The 23,619-nt window shown below is 34.0% G+C and overlaps 1 protein-coding gene across 1 annotated transcript; it reads left to right on the top strand.

The window, feature by feature from the left end:
* The first annotated feature begins 14,685 nt into the window (after positions 1-14,685).
* On the top strand, positions 14,686-23,616 carry ephx5 (epoxide hydrolase 5). The gene is made up of 9 exons (XM_077236565.1): positions 14,686-14,893; positions 15,964-16,174; positions 16,369-16,549; positions 20,207-20,416; positions 21,224-21,353; positions 21,524-21,738; positions 21,859-21,967; positions 22,619-22,744; positions 22,927-23,616. The coding sequence occupies exons 1-9, from the start codon at positions 14,850-14,852 to the stop codon at positions 23,135-23,137; spliced, it is 1,437 nt and encodes a 478-aa protein (XP_077092680.1). The 5' UTR covers positions 14,686-14,849; the 3' UTR covers positions 23,138-23,616.
* Positions 23,617-23,619: the final 3 nt, after the last annotated feature.

Here is a 23,619-nt window from a genome sequence, read left to right as displayed (position 1 = left end):
AATGACTTTCTTCTGCCAAACAGAACACGAGAAGATTGTCATCTTTGAGGATTGTCCTTCTCAGTCAGTTTACAGTCAATGACAATTGTCATTATAAAACAGAATTATTTCAAGCTTTATAAATAGAGAATGAACAGTTCTGAAATTGCATCCATCTCTGTGACAGCCCTAAACTGTAATAACAGTGTCTGTGCACCACATTCTAATTTTTTTTTTTTTGCCAAACAGAAAACTTTAAGGCACTTTTTTTATCCCTTTATATATTAACAGGACAGCTAGGAAACTAAGATTATTGTTCGCTAACCATTATCCACTTTTCAAGTTTGCTGATATCAAATTAAATTTGTCTTACTGTTACAAACGTAGTGTATGGTTTAAGAAGCCTTGGAATATAATAAATGTGTAATGACTACTACTTTCAACTGTCGTCCTTTTTCATGCTATATGGAGTTCAAAAGCTAACATACAGTACTTATTATCGTCACTGTATGATAATGACTAACCCCAGGTAACCATTTCAAAGTCCTCCTTTTTGTTCTATAGAAGAAAGTCATGTATGTTTAAAACAAATTGAGGATGAGTAAAAATTTTAATTTTGTGTTGTATTTACATAAACATATGGGCCGATATACAACAGAACCAACCTTCGAATGTTTTGGAACACATCCATGCTGTCACTCACTTGCTCAGACTGGGAGTCTAGCATTAAAATGCAAGGCCTAAATGTACAACACAATTGATTTAACACAGAGAAATCTAATAATATAAATGTTTGGTAATGGACTAAGTAGCAGCGTTATTTCATTGTGGGGCAACAGCGCCAAATATAATTACCCAAATGCTAAATACATATTTACCTCTTTTTTTGCACCAATTTTCGTCCCCTTTTGATGTGTTCCACTTCTTCATTTCCAGGGAAGCACACAATCATGAGTCTCCAGTGATTTCTGAAAATCATTAATAGACAATACAAGTAAAATAAGTTTTGATAATTGCATATGTGCCATTCACAGTGCTACTATTTTAAGGGGCACCATCACTTCCATTATTATAAATGTTTAAATGGGCATCTAATATGTAACATGAAAAGTTAATTAGACTGGTTATTGCATAATAAACCCCAATATGTGTTGTTACTGAGAATCAACAGACTGTTAGAAGGTGCGACTGGCCATTCATATTTGAGCTTGACACAGAGCTGTGTAATAAGTCATAACAACCAGTAAATAAATAAAGTTCTCACCTAAGAACATTCTCGACTATCAAAAGATAGTCCTTTCGAAAAATGTCCTCATGTTTTGTCCAGTTGATGACACCAGAAAATCCACTAAAATTGCACAGATGACATGATAAATCATGTGGTTACAATTATTCTTTAATAATAGGATTCAATATATAACTATGACACTACATGGCTTCTTCAAGAGCCATGCAAGGCTAGACACTGTAGCATGAACATCTACAAATATATAAAGAGAATCTGGCTGTGAAATTAAAATTCATTTAATGATCCCTTTATCTTTGTTAACATATCAGTAACTCCTACCTGGTTTTTAATTTAGTGTAAAAATGCACTGGGTAGATCAAAGATTTCCGCCTTATATGACGTCGTAATTCTTCATGAACAGACCTAGAAAGATTTAGTTGAAAATTATTGCTAAGAATATTATGATTTGCAGTTTTATGATGCTTCAAAAGAATTACCTCAATGCAATGTCTATGACAATGTCATTCAGCCACATTCCATCATCTAGTGTCGCAAGTGACTCTTTCGTCAATAAGGGCACACGGAAGGACCTCAAAGGAAAAAAAGGAAGAAAAAAACAACAAATTTTTGTACAAAAGTTGCAATAAGGCAAATTTCTGGTTTATATACAGACAGACAATATTTTAATAATATTTACCCTTTATCTTTCTCCATAGATGATCTGTACAAAGAAAAAAAATTGTTAATTAAGAAATTTGAAATTGGTTTCATATTGTGATCATCTTCAAATGAGATACAACTTATTGAATGAGCTATGAGGTATGATGCGCCTGGGTCAACAAAATATATTGTATTATTATGATTATTTAAATACAGTGATTGAATACCGTCTGTCTTATATTAGATGAGTAATAAGGAATGATGTCTCTGAGTCAACATAAAAATATGATGTTCCTGGGTCAACAAAATATATTTAATTGTTATTATTATTTCTATTATTAATATTAGCCTATACAGAGAAATATTACAGTTTATTTAGTATTAGATATTATATTATTATTATGATTATTTAAATACAGTGATTGATTACTTTCTGTTTTATATTAGATGAGTAATAAAGAATGATGTCTCTGGGTCAACATAAAAATATGATGTTCCTGGGTCAACAGAAGATATTTCATTATTATTATTATTATTACTATTATTAATATTATATAGTGAAATATTACAGTTTGTCTAATATTAAATATTATATTATTATTAGTATTATTATTATTTAAATACAGTGATTGATTACTGTCTGTCTTATATTAGATGAGTAATAAGGAATGATGTCTCTGGGTCAACATAAAAATAGGATGTTCCTGGGTCAACAAAATATATTGAATTATTATTATTATTACTATTATTAATATTATATATTGAAATATTACAGTTTGTCTAATATTAGATATTATATTATTATTATTTAAATAAGGAATGATGTCCCTGAGTCAACATAAAAATATGATGTCCCTGGGTCAACACAAGGCATTTAATTATTATTATTATTACGATTATTAGTGAAAATTACAGTTTGTCTAATAGTATATATTATATTATTATTATTATTATGATTATTTAAATACAGTGATTGATTACTGTCTGTCTTATATTAGATGAGTAATAAGGAATGATGTCCCTGGGTCAACATAAAAATATAATGTTCCTGGGTCAACAGAAGATATTTCATTATTATTATTATTATTATTATTATTACTATTATTAATATTATATAGTGAAATATTACAGTTTGTCTAATATTAAATATTATATTATTATTATTATTATGATTATTTAAATACAGTGATTGATTACTGTCTGTCTTATATTAGATGAGTAATAAGGAATGATGTCTCTGGGTCAACATAAAAATATGATGTTCCTGGGTCAACAAAATATATTTAATTAGTAGTATTATTACTATTATTAATATTATATAGTGAAATATTACAGTTTGTCTATATTTTATATATTATATTATTATTATGATTATTTAAATACAGTGATTGATTACTGTCTGTCTTATATTAGATGAGTAATAAGGAATGATGTCTCTGGGTCAACATAAAAATATGATGTTCCTGGGTCAACAAAATATATTTAATTATTAGTATTATTACTATTATTAATATTATATAGTGAAATATTACAGTTTGTCTAATATTATATATTATATTATTATTATGATTATTTAAATACAGTGATTGATTACTGTCTGTCTTATATTAGATGAGTAATAAAGAATGATGTCCCTGGGTCAACATAAAAATATAATGTTCCTGGGTCAACAGAAGATATTTCATTATTATTATTATTATTATTATTATTACTATTATTAATATTATATAGTGAAATATTACAGTTTGTCTAATATTATATATTATATTATTATTATGATTATTTAAATACAGTGATTGATTACTGTCTGTCTTATATTAGATGAGTAATAAGGAATGATGTCCCTGGGTCAACATAAAAATATAATGTTCCTGGGTCAACAGAAGATATTTCATTATTATTATTATTATTATTATTATTACTATTATTAATATTATATAGTGAAATATTACAGTTTGTCTAATATTATATATTATATTATTATTATGATTATTTAAATACAGTGATTGATTACTGTCTGTCTTATATTAGATGAGTAATAAGGAATGATGTCCCTGGGTCAACATAAAAATATGATGTTCCTGGGTCAACAGAAGATATTTCATTATTATTATTATTATTACTATTATTAATATTATATAGTGAAATATTACAGTTTGTCTAATATTAAATATTATATTATTATTAGTATTATTATTATTTAAATAAGGAATGATGTCTCTGGGTCAACATAAAAATAGGATGTTCCTGGGTCAACAAAATATATTGAATTATTATTATTATTACTATTATTAATATTATATAGTGAAATATTACAGTTTGTCTAATATTAGATATTATATTATTATTATTTAAATAAGGAATGATGTCCCTGAGTCAACATAAAAATATGATGTCCCTGGGTCAACACAAGGCATTTAATTATTATTATTATTACGATTATTAGTGAAAATTACAGTTTGTCTAATAGTATATATTATATTATTATTATTATTATGATTATTTAAATACAGTGATTGATTACTGTCTGTCTTATATTAGATGAGTAATAAGGAATGATGTCCCTGGGTCAACATAAAAATATAATGTTCCTGGGTCAACAGAAGATATTTCATTATTATTATTATTATTATTATTATTACTATTATTAATATTATATAGTGAAATATTACAGTTTGTCTAATATTAAATATTATATTATTATTAGTATTATTATTATTTAAATAAGGAATGATGTCCCTGAGTCAACATAAAAATATGATGTCCCTGGGTCAACACAAGGCATCTAATTATTATTATTATTACGATTATTAGTGAAAATTACAGTTTGTCTAATAGTATATATTATATTATTATTATTATTATGATTATTTAAATACAGTGATTGATTACTGTCTGTCTTATATTAGATGAGTAATAAGGAATGATGTCCCTGGGTCAACATAAAAATATGATGTTCCTGGGTCAACAAAATATATTTAATTAGTAGTATTATTACTATTATTAATATTATATAGTGAAATATTACAGTTTGTCTATATTTTATATATTATATTATTATTATGATTATTTAAATACAGTGATTGATTACTGTCTGTCTTATATTAGATGAGTAATAAGGAATGATGTCTCTGGGTCAACATAAAAATATAATGTTCCTGGGTCAACAAAATATATTTAATTATTAGTATTATTACTATTATTAATATTATATAGTGAAATATTACAGTTTGTCTAATATTATATATTATATTATTATTATGATTATTTAAATACAGTGATTGATTACTGTCTGTTTTATATTAGATGAGTAATAAGGAATGATGTCTCTGGGTCAACATAAAAATATGATGTTCCTGGGTCAACAAAATATATTTACCTATTATTATTACATTTTATATAAGGCTACAGTTTGCCTTATGGGCCTACTAGATATTGCATTATTATTATTATTATGATTATTTAAATACAGTGATAGATTACAGTTTGTCTTATATTAGATATTGTATTGATATTATTTTGATTGAATAACCCGCATTATTGGTAGCCTATTTGGTCCCATCCGCTAAATTGTTTTGGTTTTCTTTTGCAAAAGGATTTTGAGGGTCTGCTAAACGAATGCAGGGGAAAAGTGATATAGCCTACATCAACGGGAGAAAAGATCCGACGATACGATCACGGGGAAAACACCATACCGGGTCGGATGACGAAACGATCTCGGTCCGATAGGAGATTTGCACCTTATATGAGCAGTTTAGTTAGTGTTAGAGTTAGTAATGAATTCATCGTGAAATTAAAAAGAATACATTACACTGAGTAGATACAGACACGCATTTGAAATTATACATTTTATAGAAATTGCACTTACCTCTGTGAAATGAAGTAGAGACGTTGATGGCTGGCAAATTCAAAAAGTAGCGCTCAATCGCGATGATGTCACGTGATGAATCTGATTGGTTGATCAATTTTACATAAGCACCTCCCTTGTTGACCCAGGAACGCGTCTAACTCGGCAGAATCAGGACGTGCATTATAATCACTGTTATTTGCAGAAAGTAGGCATATGAAAGAGTGAATGTGCCTGCAGTTTCCTTCCGCAGATTTTATATCATTACCAAATAAGTAGTCTGGCCAGAATTTTTTGAAACACTGTGAATCTGGTTGGAACAAACCTCTTAAATTAAGAAACCGCTTACTGTAGCTATAATTGTTCAGGTATAATCAATGAGGATTGTTAAAAGGGTTTGTTGCAATATGACTGCGGGATTTTAGCATAGTCTGAAAGATTAAGTAGATTTTAGACCAGTTTTTCCAAAAACTTTGCCCTGGAGCACCCAGTGTCTTCAAACCCTGATCCTGGAGACCCACTGTCCAGGAGAGTTTTGCTGCAACCGTATGATTGAGGGGATATAGTATCACCTCACCCAATATGATTTAAAAAAGAAGTATCGGTAGTTCATGTGCCCCACCTTGTGTCAAAATGATTGATGGGGACCTTTGACCTGCCCCTCCCCCACATGGCCCCTCGTTTGACCCGGCTCAATATGACAAATGACCACTGCATATTTGCAATAACGATGTTGCCCTATATGACCTTCGGAGTCCTCCAGGGGATAATATGACCTTTTTTTCCATTTTGAAGATAACTTGTCTTATTTCTACACACTTTAAATTTCAGTTAAATTCCTAGTAAATATAAAGTAAAATTCTGATAAAACAAAAGCATATTGTTGACGAATATGTTTTCTGCATATGTTAATATGTTACCTTCCTCAAACGGTTCCTTGTACAATGACACCATTAAGGATGGTTTACGGTTTCAGGTCAATGTGTGAAAACACTATACCTATGTAAGATAGTTTTACAACTTTTCCGCCAAAATCAAATACTGTATTACATTTTTCAAAGGATAATCTTGCTTAAAAGTTTGAATAAAAAGTTTAAACCAAACATATCTTCATACCTGTTGTGTTCTGACACAATGCCATTAATTGGTACTTTTTTGTTTTACTTTTCTTATTTCTACAAAGGTTCCCGCTAATTTTGTCAGCCTGATAAATATGAAGTGAATACACGATGAAACAAGAGAATCATGCTACCAAAATACGTTAGACAAAATGGTTTTAGGAAAAGGGGTGTTTTAAAATGACTAAACCAGATAACAGATTATTTTTCTTTTGACAAACTATTAGAGAAAAATACTTTCCCCCTGTGTTTAACCTCCAAGTGGAATAGATCTTACTTTTAAAAGTTTCAAGCACGGTACAGACTTGTGATCTGTGTGGAGTGTGATCTAGTGATAATGTGAAAGAACGAGAAGACAGCTGTCTACACCCTCACCAGTCAGGACTTACACTGCAGTGCACACAACATGGTGTTCAACACTGGTTAGATGATGTGTAAACGCACGAATAAATCATTTACAAATCTTTCTGTATCCCCTAATCTAAAGCGTAAACTATTCATCACTTGTAAACATGTTCCATATCATTACAGATCTTCATGTTACGTTAAGTTATGTGTGTGAGGTGACCTCATGAGTGTATTAGTATGTTCTGTGTGAGACTTATTGTGGCGTATTCAACCCATTTCAAGACATTCAATTACTTTAACGTTACATGAACTTGAACTTTTAAAATGTAAAAAAGAAAGAAAATTAAATAAAAATCAACACTCTTTAATCACTTAGTCATTTAATTTTCTTTTGTTTCTCAAGGGACAACATAACATGAAAACAAACCATAAACTGATCACAAACACTCTAAAAAACTGCTGTTTTTTTAAACTCAGAGTGCTGGGTTGAGTCTGTTGGGTTATGTTATCACATTTTAAACACATTTGGGTAGTTTTAATTTCCCAGTTATTGGGTTAAACCTGCTGGGTTGCAATGCTGGGTTGTTTCTGCCCAGCTGGGTTGTTTCACGAGTTTCGCGCCTTGGAGATGTTTAAATTTGCTCCCAAACTGTCATTTTGAGAGGACAATAGCAGCTGGGTGCAACTGTTTTAAGGTAAGTTTATATAATGTTTTTTTTTTAATAATTATTTTAAATATACAGTTCAGGTCATGATTATGTACCACAAGGAACCCTGACATATGTGAATATCTGTGAAAACACGAAAGAGTTGTTTCTGTCACAGACAAGCGAATTGAACAAAGTGAGTCGAGTCACTCAAAACAAAACAATTGAGTAATATGACTCACTGCTCTTATGTAAAACACCTGCAATTGTCCATACCGACGTGTAAAATACACAAAAAGTACGTGTACTAAAAGAACCGACCACCCGGTTCAAATAAACCGGTTGACCAATTTTGAAACAAACTGATTCCCAGGAATGAATCGATTTATTAGCGCCGCGAAAACTTTCAAAGCGCGTACGTGCGTGCATGCTCAGTGCCATGAGTTGATTTGATGCATGTCTGGTACTTTTACATACATACACTTGTTTTGATGTAATTCAAAATGTCAGGTTTTTTTCTAGTCAGAAAAGCATTTGGATACATTTGTGAGAGAAAACATACTCGTTAACATACGTAACCTCGGTTCTCTTACGAGAGGTTCTCTCGTATTGCGTAAGTTGCTTACGCTACAGGTAAAGTAATCTTTTCTTGAGATATTGAAGCCAAAAAATTATCCTTAATTTGTAGTTTATTGTCAACGCAGTGCAGCAGCTAGCAGACCTAGATCAGGCTATCTTGCGCGCACATTGGCTGCCCGGCGGCAACTGCAACATCCTTCCACTGAGCCTCGCGCGTGAAGTCGCGCCCTCTACGCGTCACAGCCCGCCAGAATGGGGGTAGCTTAGCGTATAAAAGTCAGGCTCGGAGGCTGCTTCCCTGATTTTTCATCATCTTCAGCGAAGCTCTCCGCATCGCTGAGAGAAGCCGCCGCCGTCGAAACCAGCGACCAGCACGCAGAGGAAAGCGCCTGAGGAAGCAGGTTGTTTTCACCGCCATCAGCCTTCCGTGCCTGCTACGCCATCCGGCGACGAATATCCTTTTAGTGATATTGCTTTCTGTGAGTGTTCGCCGCTGCGACACTCACTTTCTAAAAGAGCGTTAGCCGTTTTTCTAAAAATGCCTTGCATTTCCTGTGGCTCGTGCAGAGCCCCGTTCAGCGCTGGAGACCGCCATGTGATCTGTGCTCTCGGCCTGGGCCCAGACCACGCAGCCCTTGATTGTGAGGCTGCGTGCACTGTGAAGCGCTTCTGCTGTCGACCCTGCGGGCTTGACTCGAGGCCTTCAACGTGGAAGCTGTCCCTCCGCCCTCTGGACCGCGCAACAAGAAGCGCCGTTCACAGAGACCATCGGAGCCTGAGGTCACACTGGAATGCTCGCCGGAGTACATCCTGCCAGCTTCTCTCTCTCCTTCTCCGCCCCTTCCGGACGTGCAGCTGCCGGCTTCGGCCCTCACTGCCGCCGCCGGTCTTTGGCCTGTGGTCAGACCCAGAGAATTGCCTTCACATAAACTGTCTAGACTGTCAAGAGAACACGCTCAAGCGCTTCCTCCCATTCATACGGGACCACCATGTGGTAGTCCGCTCGGACACCATGTCTGTGGTGTCCTACATAAACTGTCAGGGCGGTGTCAGATCCAGGAGTCTCTGCTATCTGACAGAACGCCTTCTCGTATGGTCTCAGCACTTTCTGCGCTCGCTGAGAGCTGCGCATGTGCCAGGCCACCTGAACAACGGCCCAGACAATCTGTCCAGGAACTACGTTCCCCCAGGGGAATGGTGCCTGCACCCCCAAACAGTCCAGTTACTGTGGCGCTACTTTCATAGTATATTTTTTTCCTACTATGAAAGTCAATGAGACCAGAAACTGTCTGGTTACTGATATTCTTCTAAATATCTTCCTTTCTGTTCAGCAGAAGAAAGAAATTCATTAAGGATTAAAACAACATGAGGGTGAGTATATGATGAAAGAATTTTCTTTTTAAAGTGGAGTATCCCTTTAAGAATCTGCCAGCTGCATACAAGTGAATCAGATGTTGGTCATCAAAACATGAAATCTGTACGAAACACATAAACAAATGACACAAAATGTGTATAAATTCTATATGACTTTAATTTGACTAGCATATAATTCAATATAAGAACTTTAAATGATTTATATATGAATTTTATATGAGTTTTATGTATTTCGAGTAATACCATACACATTTGCATACTTTTGTCATGTAAAACTCATATATATCGTGAAACACAAAAGGCGTTTTTCTCCTATAGACCCATAATACACTAAAACACAACATAAATTCACAAAAGACATTAATTTTATTAGCTTGGTGTAATCCAAATCTTTAGAATACATGTGTTGTTTGCAAGAAACAGATCCAAATTCAGCCCTTCATCCAGTGATCTTCATAATTTCTCTCAGCAGAGACAGTAAACGCCAAATCCCGGCATCCCGCGCTCGTGGTGAATTCAAATTCAAAAATTGCACCCGAAGCGTTACGACATGTTTTACGGCAGTGATATCAGACGCTCATTGGCTCTCGCATGTTTCGTCACAGATAGCGACATGCCGTGTTTAATTGGTGTACTACATTTGAAAAGGAGAATCGCGCGCGCCTTCAGAGAGCGAACAGCGAACCGAAACCGGATTAGCGTTTTCATGGATTAATAAATTAAATTCTGCTCTGTAACGTTACCTCATTCAAATATATTATATAGCCTACTGCCAGAGAGGACTGCGACACATCGTCCTGTGAACGACTTTTGGTACTGGTTTTGACATTTTCTCACTAAATAAATGATTGCGATTAAACGTGTAACGTTATGTCTGTTGTTTTTCTTTATAATTGTAACATTAGTTACATAGTTTTAAGAAATGGTTAGGTGTAGGGGTAGGATTAGTGGCTCAAACTATATTTTAATGCTTTATTGTTAATAAAACTGCCATTTCCCTAAACATTATGTTCATTATGTTTTATCCTTTTAATATTGTCTATAAAATGGGTATGTTTAGGTGTGGGAGTAGGGTAAAGGGATCTTACATTTATAATCTATAAAATGTTCTACTATGTTTTCATAATGCAGTTCCATAAATACTGTGAGCCAAAATGTTGAGAAAAAATAAGCTGTTTCCCTTTTATGCAGTCCTCTGGGACTTTTTGCTGTTTAAAAAACAAAACAAACAAAAATGGTTAAATGCAAGTCTATTTTTCACTTTTTCGGTCTAGTAAACAGTAGTTAATGTCTTGAATCTAGTAGGTAAAATGTCTTGAATCTAGAACAGTATTACTTTTGTTGAGCTTACAGTAAGGTAAATACACTTGAGATGATGACAGGATGGTAAATTATGGCTTATTATGGCAAAAAAGCACTGCCTAATATGAGTCAGGAATGCTAACTTCAAGGCATTTTGTCTCAAAATGCCCATTTCCAATCTTATTTCAAGTTGGTGGTGACTTAAATCTAGAACAGTGTAACAATTATAGAACTAAAAATTAGTTAAATACACTTGAAACAAACAGGATGACAAAAGAAAATGCTACTTTTGAGGGGAAAATACTATTTTTGAGCATGACAAGCTTATTATGAGACAAAACATCACAATACTAGTAAAATATAGCTAAAAATGAGTTTTCCCAGCTAATTTCAAGATCACTCGTATCCTTTAAGGCTTAAATATAATGTCTTATTTCAAGAAATCTTACCAAGAGAATTTTCACTTGTTCCATTGGCAGATTTTTTTGCTTATTACAAGCAAATATATCTTGTATTAAATTTTTTTTGCTTATTTTTGGAGTGGCCTTTTTTCCAACTTTGTAGTTGTGTACTTAAAGTTTACTACTCTTACACTTATAATACATTTAAATGAATAATACTTCTTCATAAAATGAACTTGAAGTATACTTATTTTTCGTAAGGGTAGCCAGAAACATTAGTTTTATCCCACCACTGCACTGAATACTTTCCTTGTTTATCAGGTGTTGTTTTCTCTAAGGATAAACAATAAGCATTAACATAACATGTATGTGTGACTTGTTTTGTGTTACTAGTTTGTAGTAAATATACACTTTGATTTGATTAAATGGGTTTGTAGAGGGTTTTATAGATGAGCTGCAGACTGGGGAGGATCAGACATGGAAACTGGTAACAATTAATCAGTCATTTTACTTTGAAGTGAAACATTGTTTATCCCAATGCTCCCAATCTGAAAAGTTTTTGACAGATGTACATTGAGAATTATATACAGTTCGTTGCCATGGTGTGTCAATGAACGTAGACTAAAGTCATTCATGTATTGCTTTAACTTAGGATCTCATACATCATTTTGACTATTTATGTCAGAAAATAAAAATTATTTATATTAAAGGGCATTTAAAATGTTCCTAATATTGTTTTGGGAGTCCCCAACAACAGTTTTACATGCATGCAATGACAAAAAACACTTTTGTTGTCTTATAATATGCATTTATTTTTAACTGATTTGCTCAGCGACTCCCTGATGAATCGTTAAAAGATACATTTTTCAAAACCCCTCCTTTGCGTGACGCTAATCTGCGGTGATTGGTCAATTTGGTTTATGTTAGACCATAGCCCAAAGTTTAGTGGTAAACACCCAATCGGTCATGGTTTGCGTTAGCTCAACGCATAAACATATTGATAAAGCACTGCAGTATTACACCAAGGCTATTGATAATATTGCTCCATTTATTACAAATCCAATATCAACGACAACTATTTCACATATTTCAAAACAATTGACAGCAGAGACCTAACGTTAGTATCTGCGCTGAGCGTACACAACACACATCTTGGTAGTAGATATGAACTGTAGCCACTGACTCTCCACATGCTCGTCCCTGGGCAGTGATAAAATGACGTGAATACAGCACAAGGTTCGGGCTATACTTCTGTGGTAGTAAATATCAATAAGTGGGCGTGGCCCTGTATTTACATAAAATGGTCTGGGCTAAGCCCCGGATGTCCTTCAATGCTGGAAACGCCCCTGGTGGCAGTTAGTCTTATCGACAAGTTTAACGGTAAGTTCATGTTTATACACTTTTGCAGTTTTTACATAAATTGACTGCCTGTGATAATCAACTCAACCTCACGTAAATTAACGCATATAAATTTGATCTGTGCTATAGTTAAATACTGCATATTTACTGTTAAACATGTAGTTAAACGTATTAATGTCATTGTTCAAAACTAATCTTCTTTCTTTAATTGTATTTGACTATTTAATACTTGATGTATTTTCAATACTTTAAAATATAACATGTAGCCTAATAGTTTTAGAACTAATCTTATTTATTCATTAAAACTTACAATATTTAACGTTGCAGCTCTAAATGATTTTTGCATTTAAATTTAATGTGCAGTTTGTTGTCATTGCTTCCAATTTTAACACATTTGTGAATGTCAGTTGACAAGGATTAAAAATGATTATTTTAACAGTCTAAACATGTTCTTCATTATTTCTTAATTCATAGTTTTACAGTAAAGCACAGTTGAAATTATAAGAATAAAACAGCAAAAATAACCCAGAAATTAATTTTAATTTATTTTTTTTAAATAAAATTTCCATCTTCATTTCAATTAAATTAAGTTAAGGGTTAATTTCAATCTTGATTCACAAAACATGTTTTGTTGAATGCAGTTTGCCTTTGAGCACTATTTTTTACTTTTCCTGAGTTAAATTCATTATTTTCTTGCATTCATTAATATTCACTTTTGTGTGCTTATACGAGTATCATTAAACATATCAAATATTTTAAAAAGGTGAATTAAGACGATCCTTTTAAAGTTGTTTTTATCAATATAACGATATTGTGTGAAGTTGTGTGTAAGTCTGTTTTATGTTTTTATTTAACCTTCTGATTCTCTTATAGTTGTTTTTGAGTATTTTTTATAGCCTATTGATATTTTGGTGAAACTGTTTTGCCAATTTCTACTCAGCTCAATCCAGACGGTTGTCATGGGGGGGCCGCCCTGTGGTTGCAGCCGTTGTGTGTGCTGACGCGTGTTAACACTTGACAAGGAGATTTACATGGAAAGAAGCGTAAATGGATGAAGAAGCATAGGTTACTGTAAAGCTTTGTCTTAGTTGGTGCTTATCTTGGCGAAAGCCGAGTACAAATCAGCATAAAGTTTTAACATCTACTCTCGTGTAATGGAAATCATTATTTTACATTGTGAACCGTTTATATAAGTTGTTTTTGAATATTTTATATTGATATTGTATTCTCATTATTTGTTTTTACTCTTGTGAAGCACTTTGAGTTGCATTCCATGTATGAATAGTGCTATACAAATAAATGTTTATTATTATTATGATTATTAGGCTATTACTATTATAAATGACGAATAAAATATGTAGCCTATGTAAAATAAAGGCTACAAGCTATATTGTGACAAAATTACACAAAAAACAGTCAAAAGAAAGATCCCAGTAGTCTATGGAAAAAAAAATACTGAGTGATCACTAATATAGAAATATTTCATAAACCATGTTTTGCCTTCTCGAGCTATAAACTACAAGTCTTAATAATTGATGCTCTTAAGTTTGTGAATGATTAGTAAAATGTTTCCATAGCCTACGTCTACGCAGGCACACGGAAGAAAAACAAACGTTTCTGTTTTATGGAAGTCCTAAAAGCATGCATCGTTTAGATATATATATTTATGTTTATATATATAGTTTATATATCTTTATTTCTCATAATATTGACATAAGTTCGTTTCTCGTGGTCTTAGTTGCGATCACGAGAAAACAAGAAAGAAAAAATAATGAATGGCCTTTTATGCTTCCGAGTTAAAAAACACCTCTCCCAGTTTGAAAACACCCCAAAATGAGGAAACGCCCCCCATTGATTTCCGCGGAGACTGTAGTAACCTAGGTAAAACAGACCCTCCGCCTCCTTCGCTCTTTGAACGTCTTTGCACTTTGAACGTTACATAAGCACGATTATTTGTCAAGTATAGCCTACAGCTTGTCTGGAAAAGTCACGGCTACCTAACGTACGATGGGTTTTGAGGACTCCATTATGCAGACAGTTGAATGCATCAAGTAAGTAAAACTGTGAAACACGGAATGTTTAGAGTTCAGTAATGTTGACGCAGTCTCTTGTTTTAGGTGCGGTTAAACCATTTCCGTCGATGTGCAACTTGCCTAGTCATTTCATACACGTCACCAGATTCCTGCAACTCCACCACATTCTTCTGTGTAATTATTCAGCTGAGTTTTCATTGTTGTATGGACAAACAAATCTTTGCATGGCTATTTTGAGTTTCGTTTCATTCACTTAGCCTAATTGTTTTAAGTAATATTCGTGATTTCAAATTTCCACGACTTAAAAACGCAATTGTTTCAATGCAATGCAACTTAATTTTCATTAAAAATGCCTCATGTCATGATACTCAAGGCTATAAACACTTGTGAAATACCTTAAAATGCAATTTTAATAGAGGAAGTAACTCACCCTGACAACACCTTACTAAATGTGAGACAAAAACAACGACAGCAATGGGTCAAACAATGTCACCATAAGCATTACTGCCTCAGTGCATGGTGGGAAAATGATGATCACAATCATTTTTTTTCCCCAGTGTCGGTCTATTTGAAGTAAAAATAACAAACAAACATAAACCTAACCCACGTGCTATGCTTATTTGCTCACTCATAAAGTAAACTACAGTGATCAAATAAAGGTTGGAATACACTACTTGATTTTTGCATTTTTTTTATTTAAATAGTGAAGTATGATAGACACAGACTCCGATTTATTTCTATCTATGTTGAGTCAATTTTAGAACACATGCTGTTTTGATTTTACATGTTTTCTAGCAATGAGGCGAATGTTTCTGAATGTTTCTGTTTCATATCTTAAAATATGCCAGTGCTATTGTTTTGTCTCGAGATGCACACACAGTAACATCTTTTCTAAGGATTTATAAAAACTAATTGAATCTTCAAATTGAACTAAGGCCCAATCCTGGCTTAATCTAAGACCTGTATGTGAAACCAGGCCCTAGTGTTTTAAAATCTGTTCAGATTGGTAAATCATGTAGTGTATTCCAGCCCTAAATCTTTGGTTATTTTTTCAACATTATTTGTGAACTAACTTACTTCACTTTTAGAGAGACCCTTGGCAACCTTGAACGGTCTCAACTACAGCTCTTGGCACTCTCTTCTGCTGGAGTTGGAGCTCTTTTGTGCTACTTTGCATGGAAGCAAAGCCCCAAAACGATACCAATGGGAGATGGCTGGTGGGGAGCTGGGGAGAAGCCTTTAACTGAGGACAAAACCATTCACAGATTTGTAGTGAAGACCTCGGTGGAAGAGATAGAGGTGGGCACACACCCACCTGAACAGTAATTCTGGGTAAAGAAATGCATGTGGATCAACAGTTCAATAATCAAATAATAGGGTTTTCACATAAATCCCCACAAGATCCTTCTTGTTCGCTTTCATAAATGTGCTAAACATTAATTTACTCAACCACAATATATTTATGTCATCATTAACTGCACTGTTTTCTTCAGGATCTGCACAGACGCATTGATCAAACACGCTTCACGGATCCACTGGAAGATTCCTGCTTTCATTATGGATTTAACTCGTCTTACCTTAAACGGGTAGTCTCTTATTGGAGACAGGAGTTTGACTGGGAGAAGCAGGTGAAGGTGATTAACCAGTATCCTCACTTCAAAACCAAAATTGAGGGTAAGAACATAACCCTTTTAAAGGATATCATTTAACTGACTAGATCAGGGGTTCTCAAAACCTGGCGAGTTTTTTTTTAACAGAAACTTTTAAAATAGAAGCTTACCATACAAGTCATCATCATTCATATCTATCATTGCCTGTCAGTCGCGTTTCCATTATTGCAGATTTTCGCAAATGTTTTGCGCTATTATTGTCTATCGAAACACTGAGGACGGAAGGTGCCCACTTGAAGACCCTAGAGATGTCCCCTACTCAGCTCAATCCAGACGGTTGTCATGGGGGGACCGCACTGTGGTTGCAGCCGTTGTGTGTGCTGACGCGTGTTAACACTTGACAGAAGGAGATTTACATCACCATATGGAAAGAAGCGTAAATGGATGGAGAAGCATAACGTTAGGTTACTGTAAAGCTATGTCTTAGTTGGTGCTCATCTTGGCGAAAGCCGAGTAGCCTACAAATCAGCATAAAGCTTTAACACCTACTCTCGTGTAGGCCTAATTGAAATCATTATCTTTTTTAAACCGTAACTGAAAAACGAAAAGTTAACGGTTGTTGTCTTTTTAAAACGCAAAGTTGAACACCAACATTTTAATTTGAACTGGCAACACCAAGCGCTGCGCAAAAAAGTAAATATCAACAGACTTTTTCAGATTTTTGTTTAAATTAGGCTACTTTTTTCCCCTTTATTAAACATTTAAAATATTCACAAATTAATATGGAAAACATGTCGATTTTACTGGTTTTCTAAGGCCAAATTAGAACATGGAATTTATATTTTTCCCGCAGTGCTGATTGAGAAGAGCCATATAGGCCTGTGTCTCTGGAACCACAGCCCACAGAAAGGTGATTTATAGGTGAGTTATAGGCAAATGATAACAAATGTGTCTGAAAAAACGAGGCATAAGCGAGGCATTTTAATTGTTTATTAATTATTGTTTTCTAAGGGTCGGCTAAAAACATAGCCTATCTCTATCTCCGCTGTAGATGCGCTTTTTGAGAGAAATGCACCTTTCGGATAACATAATCAGAATGTATTAGCTTTCGATTCGAATTTGTTTAAAAGTGGACATTTCAAGCTTAGCCTATAGGCTATATTTTGTTTCAGTTCTCGCGCTCCAGTTCACGGAGATCATGAAAGCCCGTAGGCTACTGATTGTTTTATTTTATTTTACAAAAGCACACTGTTTTCTTGTTATTATGAGTTTACACACATAAAAGTAGTTGCGAATAATGTATTATTATTTTCTGTATGACCAGAAATGATAGAGTAGAATAGTAGACCTATTTTAAGTTGTATCCACTGTTGATAGGAAAATGCAATGTGTTCGCGCCAGCGGAAAAATTTGAAAGGTAATGGAAACGCGGCTATTAATAAGCTTGTCATTAAGTCACACTAAATATTGATTACTTGGTCAACATATCCTTTTAAATTGCAATGGGATTTGTGGTGCTGTTTTCGGCCGCTAAACACCAACGGATAGATTCGATCATTTTTTCAAAGCAATGTAGCCTACAGTTTTAAGTTAACAGTTTTACAGATGTTTTTCAAATGTTATCGCGGCCTGCGGGCCGCACTTTGAGAACCTATATATGGACTAGATAAAAACCTGTTGTAACAAAATAGGCTATGCAATTTTCACGTTACATTTTAAGTCCCGCATCATGCATTCACAAAATGTGTTTAGGTGTATTTCAAGCTGTTCTAGATTGTTGTTGTTTTTTAACATTTTAGTGAAATCCTTTAGGGGGAGAGCGGTGTTGGTTGGCACACTTTTCACTCTCTGTCATATTTCTCAGTCATGCTATATGTTAAAATAGTCTAACCAGTAACAACTGAAAGGTTAAGATCTTAGCTACTCAACAGATACATTTAATGTTCACAAATGATTCCTAAAAATGTTTTATTCATCATTAAAGTAATGTTGTGCACATGTGCCAACCAGCCCCAGTATGGGGGTTAGTTGGCACATGCAATTGGGTTGGTTGGCACAGATGCTATAGTTACAAAGAATGAGGTGACAAATATAAAGAACTTGACCATTTAATTCAAACCAGATGCAGAATAACATTCAACAGAATTTCTGCCCATTTTTAACCAAACCAAAAACAAATACAGTTTGTATAGTATACAGGTGCTGGTCATATAATTAGCATATCATCCAAAAGTTTATTTATTTCAGTAATTCCATTCAAAAAGTGAAATTTGGATATTATATTCATTCATTACACTGATATATTTCAAGTGTTCATTCCTTTTAATTTTGATGATTATAACTGACAACTAATGAAAACCCCAAAAATAGTATCTCAGAAAATTAGAATATTGTAAAGGTTCAATATTGAAGACACCTGGTGCCTCACTCTAATCAGCTAATTAACTCAAAACACCAGCAAAGGCCTTTAAATGGTCTCTCAGTCTAGTTCTGTAGGCTACACCATGACCCAACAATGCAGAAGAGCTGAAGGCCACTATCAGAGCAAGCTGGACTCTCATAACACCTGAGCAGTGCCACAGACTGATCGACTCCATGCCACGCCGCATTGCTGCAGTAATTCAGGCAAAAGGAGCCCCAACTAAGTATTGAGTGCTTTACATGCTCATACTTTTTATGTTCATACTTTTCAGTTGGGCAACATTTCAAAAAATCCTTTTTTTTGTATTGGTCTCAAATAATATTCTAATTTTCCAGATACTGAATTTGGGATTTTCATTAGTTGTCTGTTTAAATCATCACAATTAAATGAAATAAACATTTGAAATATATCAGTCTGTGTGTAATGAATGGATATAATATCCAAGTTTCACTTTTTGAATGGAATTACTGAAATAAATCAACTTTTTGATGATATGCTAATTATATGACCAGCACCTGTATACTATACAAACTGTATTTGTTTTTGGTTTGGTTAAATATATATATATATATATTTTAACATATGTAAAATGCATAAATTAATACATAATTCTGTATAAACTGTATAAAATAACCAATTGGCTATAATGACACATGTGCCAACCAACCCCCAAATCAGTGTGTCAACCAACCCCACCCACATTAGGACACACCTCTTTACTGAAACTATGTATACCACATTCGTGATTTTTTTTCCCAAACCACTTCAGTGGAAATCCCGCCCTGCAGCCGATTTAAAAGTTTTCATTGGTCATGTCAATCACTGTACTGATTGCCTACACCAAACACTGATCCCTAAACCTACCCGTCACTGTAACCTAAACCAATGAAATCGGCTGCAGGGCGGGATTTCCGCTGAAGTGGTTTGGGAAAAAAAATCACGCATACCACATAGCATCACTCATCAGAGACTTTTAAATTTCATATCAAAATATAGCTGATCCTATCTATATCAATTGAAATCCTTACATTTTATATTATCTCTATCTATCATAGTTCTAAAATGTGTTAAGTGGGGAGGAGTTTTTTTTGTTTTAACACAGTAAAATAGAAAAGTTATCCTCACCTCAACAGTTAGTGACAGATCTATGATTTTAGTAAATGGGTGTGTTCAGTTCAAGAGGGCAGTCATTTTGATGTCAGATTTTTGTGGCAGCGCCCTCTAGTTTACTAGAATTGAACTGTGTGCCAACCAACCCTTGACCCAACCAGCCCTGCTCTCCCCCCTACTGCTTTTCAGGTATAGATGTGCATTTCGTTCATGTGAAGCCTGTTCATAAGTCTGGAAAGACAGTTCTCCCTCTCATGATGGTTCACGGCTGGCCTGGCACCTTTTATGAGTTTTACGGGATTCTGCCCTTGCTTACTGAGACGGATTCAAAAGTGGTCTTTGAGGTCATCTGTCCCTCCATTCCAGGCTATGGCTACTCTGAAGCGCCACATAAAAAAGGTAAGTCTACCAACAAGCAACAAGATATAGCAACGGGTAGCAAGAAACTAGACAATACAGTACAACAGTGCCTGCCCCCCTTTTCAGCAGAGCTGGTTCCATTTTTTAACCAGCAGAGCTGGTTCCCAAAAGTTATTAGCCATGAACCAAGCCAATCAGCTACAAGGTATATCACAACACTACAAACTTTGATTTGAATTTTTGAAAAACAGACAAAAAGAAAAAGGCACAAGACTGTGTACGTAACGGCTTTAGTAGGAAAGAAATACATCCCATGAAGCATTGCGAACAACATAATCAAATTAAAAACAATGGAGAAATATAAAACTATTAATTTAAAAATGTGGATTATCGATGTATAATGTTTATAAAAAACAATATATTTGAAGTTTATTGCAAAATATGCATGTATCTATTTTTAGAACTTTTTTTTGCATGTGTTGCTTTTTTGACTTATGATTAGTGTAATTTTTTTACTGTATCATGTAGTTTTTCACCAGAAATTCTGCTGTTAAACACAATAATTAAAAAAAATGAGCTGAAATAATGCTTGCGTACGGCTTCAGCAGAAGCAAATACCATGAATGAACAACCTTGTAGCTCACAGTCTTTAAAGGTTTATAAATTATTGTTCAAAATCAATTTCCCTATGGAGAGTTTTTACTTCCAGAACCCAACTGTTGCACTCTGACCTGAATAACTTGTTAATGACAAACAAATGGCATGATGGCATACAGATAATATACAATCTAAGCATCTGTAAAATGGATAATAGAACTGCTATTCTTTCTATTATTTCATGTGAAGGTTTTAACACTATGGAAGCGGCCCGCATCTTCCATAAGCTGATGGAAAGACTGGGGTTCACTGAGTTTTATGTGCAGGGAGGAGACTGGGGAGCTTTCATTACCAGCAACATGGCCCAGATGAAGCCAGAGTAGGAGTTTCACACCCTTTACTATCCAAATCACTGTCCTTTTTATGACATGAATTCTCGTCAATGTATTATTTGTTACTTTTTCCATGTTTAATTAATACAGAGCAATACATTTTATAATAGTGTTTATTGTCAATTAAAACGTTTCCTATTGCTCTCTTTAAAATAAGGTGTATTCGTGGTCTACACTTGAATATGATCATTGCCAGGACAGACAGCCTTGGACAGCTACTCTCCTTGGTCATTGGTCGCTACCTGCCGTTCCTGGTGGGCTTTACAAAGGAAGATGTCAGACGACTCTATCCTTACATGGAGAAGAATTTATATGATATACTGAGAGAAACTGGCTATTTACACATTCAAGCCACTAAACCGGACACAGCAGGTAGGTAATGCTTGGCAGTTGGCACATTTTATACTATGCTTTTGGGTCATGTCAAATTAACACTTAATTGAGCACTTCATTTATCTAAAAATATTTTTGTGCATTTTGTCATTTCTGCAGGATGTGGACTGAATGACTCTCCAGTCGGATTGGCTGCATATATCTTGGAGAAATTCTCCTCCTGGACAAACTTGGGAAACAGAGACTTGGAGGATGGAGGTTTGGAAAGGTAAAGAGAGTTTAATCACATACAGGTGGAATTATTTTAGCACAGATATAAATAAACACTACCATTCAAAGTAAGGTAATATTTTTTTATGTTTTTTATAAGAAGTCTGTTATGTGTACAAAGGCTGCATTTATTTAGATCAAAAGTACAGTAGAAAGACAATAATATTATGAAATATTATAATTTAAAATAACTGTTTTCTATTTAAATATTCATAAAAATATACATATATTTTTAAATGTAACTTATTCCTGTGATGGCAAAGCTGAATTTTCAGCATCATTACTCTAGTCTTCAGTGGCACGTGATCCTTAAGATATCATTCGTATATGCTGATTTGGTGCTCAAGATTTTTTTTTTTCTTATTGTAAACGTTAATAATGGTTGTACTGTTGAATATTTTTGTAAAAATCTGTAATACTTTATTTTAGGATTCTTTGATTAATAGAAAGTTAAAAAGAAAAGCATTTATTTCAAATGCAACTGTTTTTGTAACATGTCTAATAAATTTAATATCAATTATAGTAACATCAATAATAGTAATTTTCGATCAATTTAATATATCCATTCATTTTTGAACTCGGATGAATAAATTCTAAAAATAAAAGGGTCTAGTTTGTTTTGAATTAAATTATTTTTGTTGCATTGTAGGAAGTTCAGTCTAGACGATCTCCTTACAAATGTAATGATCTACTGGACCACATGTTCCATCATTCCCTCAATGCGTTTCTACAAAGAGAACCTGAAGAAAGACTTCAAGACCAGGGTGGACAGAGTGTAAGTTCATCAAAATTTGTAATGACCCAAAGTGAATACTCATCATATAAGGATGGTCAAAATGTTTGCTTTAACATTGATTTTACAACATATAATATATTACATATAAAAAATATAATTCTTTGCTGCCTATCCAAAAAAGATTTTTATGGCTAAATTGTTTTCCTCCCTTTCCCTGAAAGGACAAGTGTGTTTGTGCCCACTGGCCTGGCTGCCTTTCCTGATGAGTTACTACACTGTCCTAGAGCCTGGGCCAGCTCACGGTTTGCAGATGTGCGTTCTTTCACCTACATGAGCCGAGGAGGACACTTTGCTGCCTTCGAAGAACCCCAGTTTCTGGCTAATGACATCATTCAGTTTGTGGAGAAAGTGGAGAGCAAAGTCCACAAATAACAGCTTTAATCCAGTATCTTAAGAAAAACAAATGCACTGCTCTGGGCTGCGTTTCCAAAAAGCATTGTATGCTTAAATTGGTAGTTGAACAATTGCCACCAATGGTCTCTACGATCAACTTAGGCTTGCTATGCTTTTGGGAAATGCAGCATTGATCGTTTCTGTTTAGTGTTAGAAATCCAAGGTTTTTCAGTGAACCAAATGAAGTTATATAATGATGTTCTGTATAATTTTTTTTTTTTGCATAAAACTCTATAGATGTACTCTTTTTTTTACTGTGTGCTATTAAAGTCTGCAAAGCTTTCAAAAGCTCACCTCCGCTTGCTGAAGAGAAACTTAGTTTCATGGAACATTACAATATACACTACAATCATTATTGTGTCATTTCAATCAGTTTAATGAACTCTGACCAAAGATTGAATGTTCTTTTTTAAGTGAATGGAAATGCAAATAAAAGCAGACAGTACAAAGATATAGCACCA

This window comes from Siphateles boraxobius, unplaced genomic scaffold (genome assembly GCF_051911475.1).
Source record: "Siphateles boraxobius isolate OS27281-9 unplaced genomic scaffold, OSU_SipBor_1 20, whole genome shotgun sequence".
NCBI lineage: Eukaryota > Metazoa > Chordata > Actinopteri > Cypriniformes > Leuciscidae > Siphateles > Siphateles boraxobius.
This window is presented reverse-complemented; position numbering and strand designations above follow the sequence as displayed.

Coding starts and splice junctions, on each gene's coding strand:
- ephx5 (XM_077236565.1), top strand. CDS start 14,850: ATGGGTTTTGAGGACTCCATTATGCAGACAGTTGAATGCATCAA. Junction 16,550..20,206: donor CTTCAAAACCAAAATTGAGG/GTAAGAACATAA, acceptor ACTGCTTTTCAG/GTATAGATGTGCATTTCGTT. Junction 21,354..21,523: donor ATGGCCCAGATGAAGCCAGA/GTAGGAGTTTCA, acceptor CTTTAAAATAAG/GTGTATTCGTGGTCTACACT.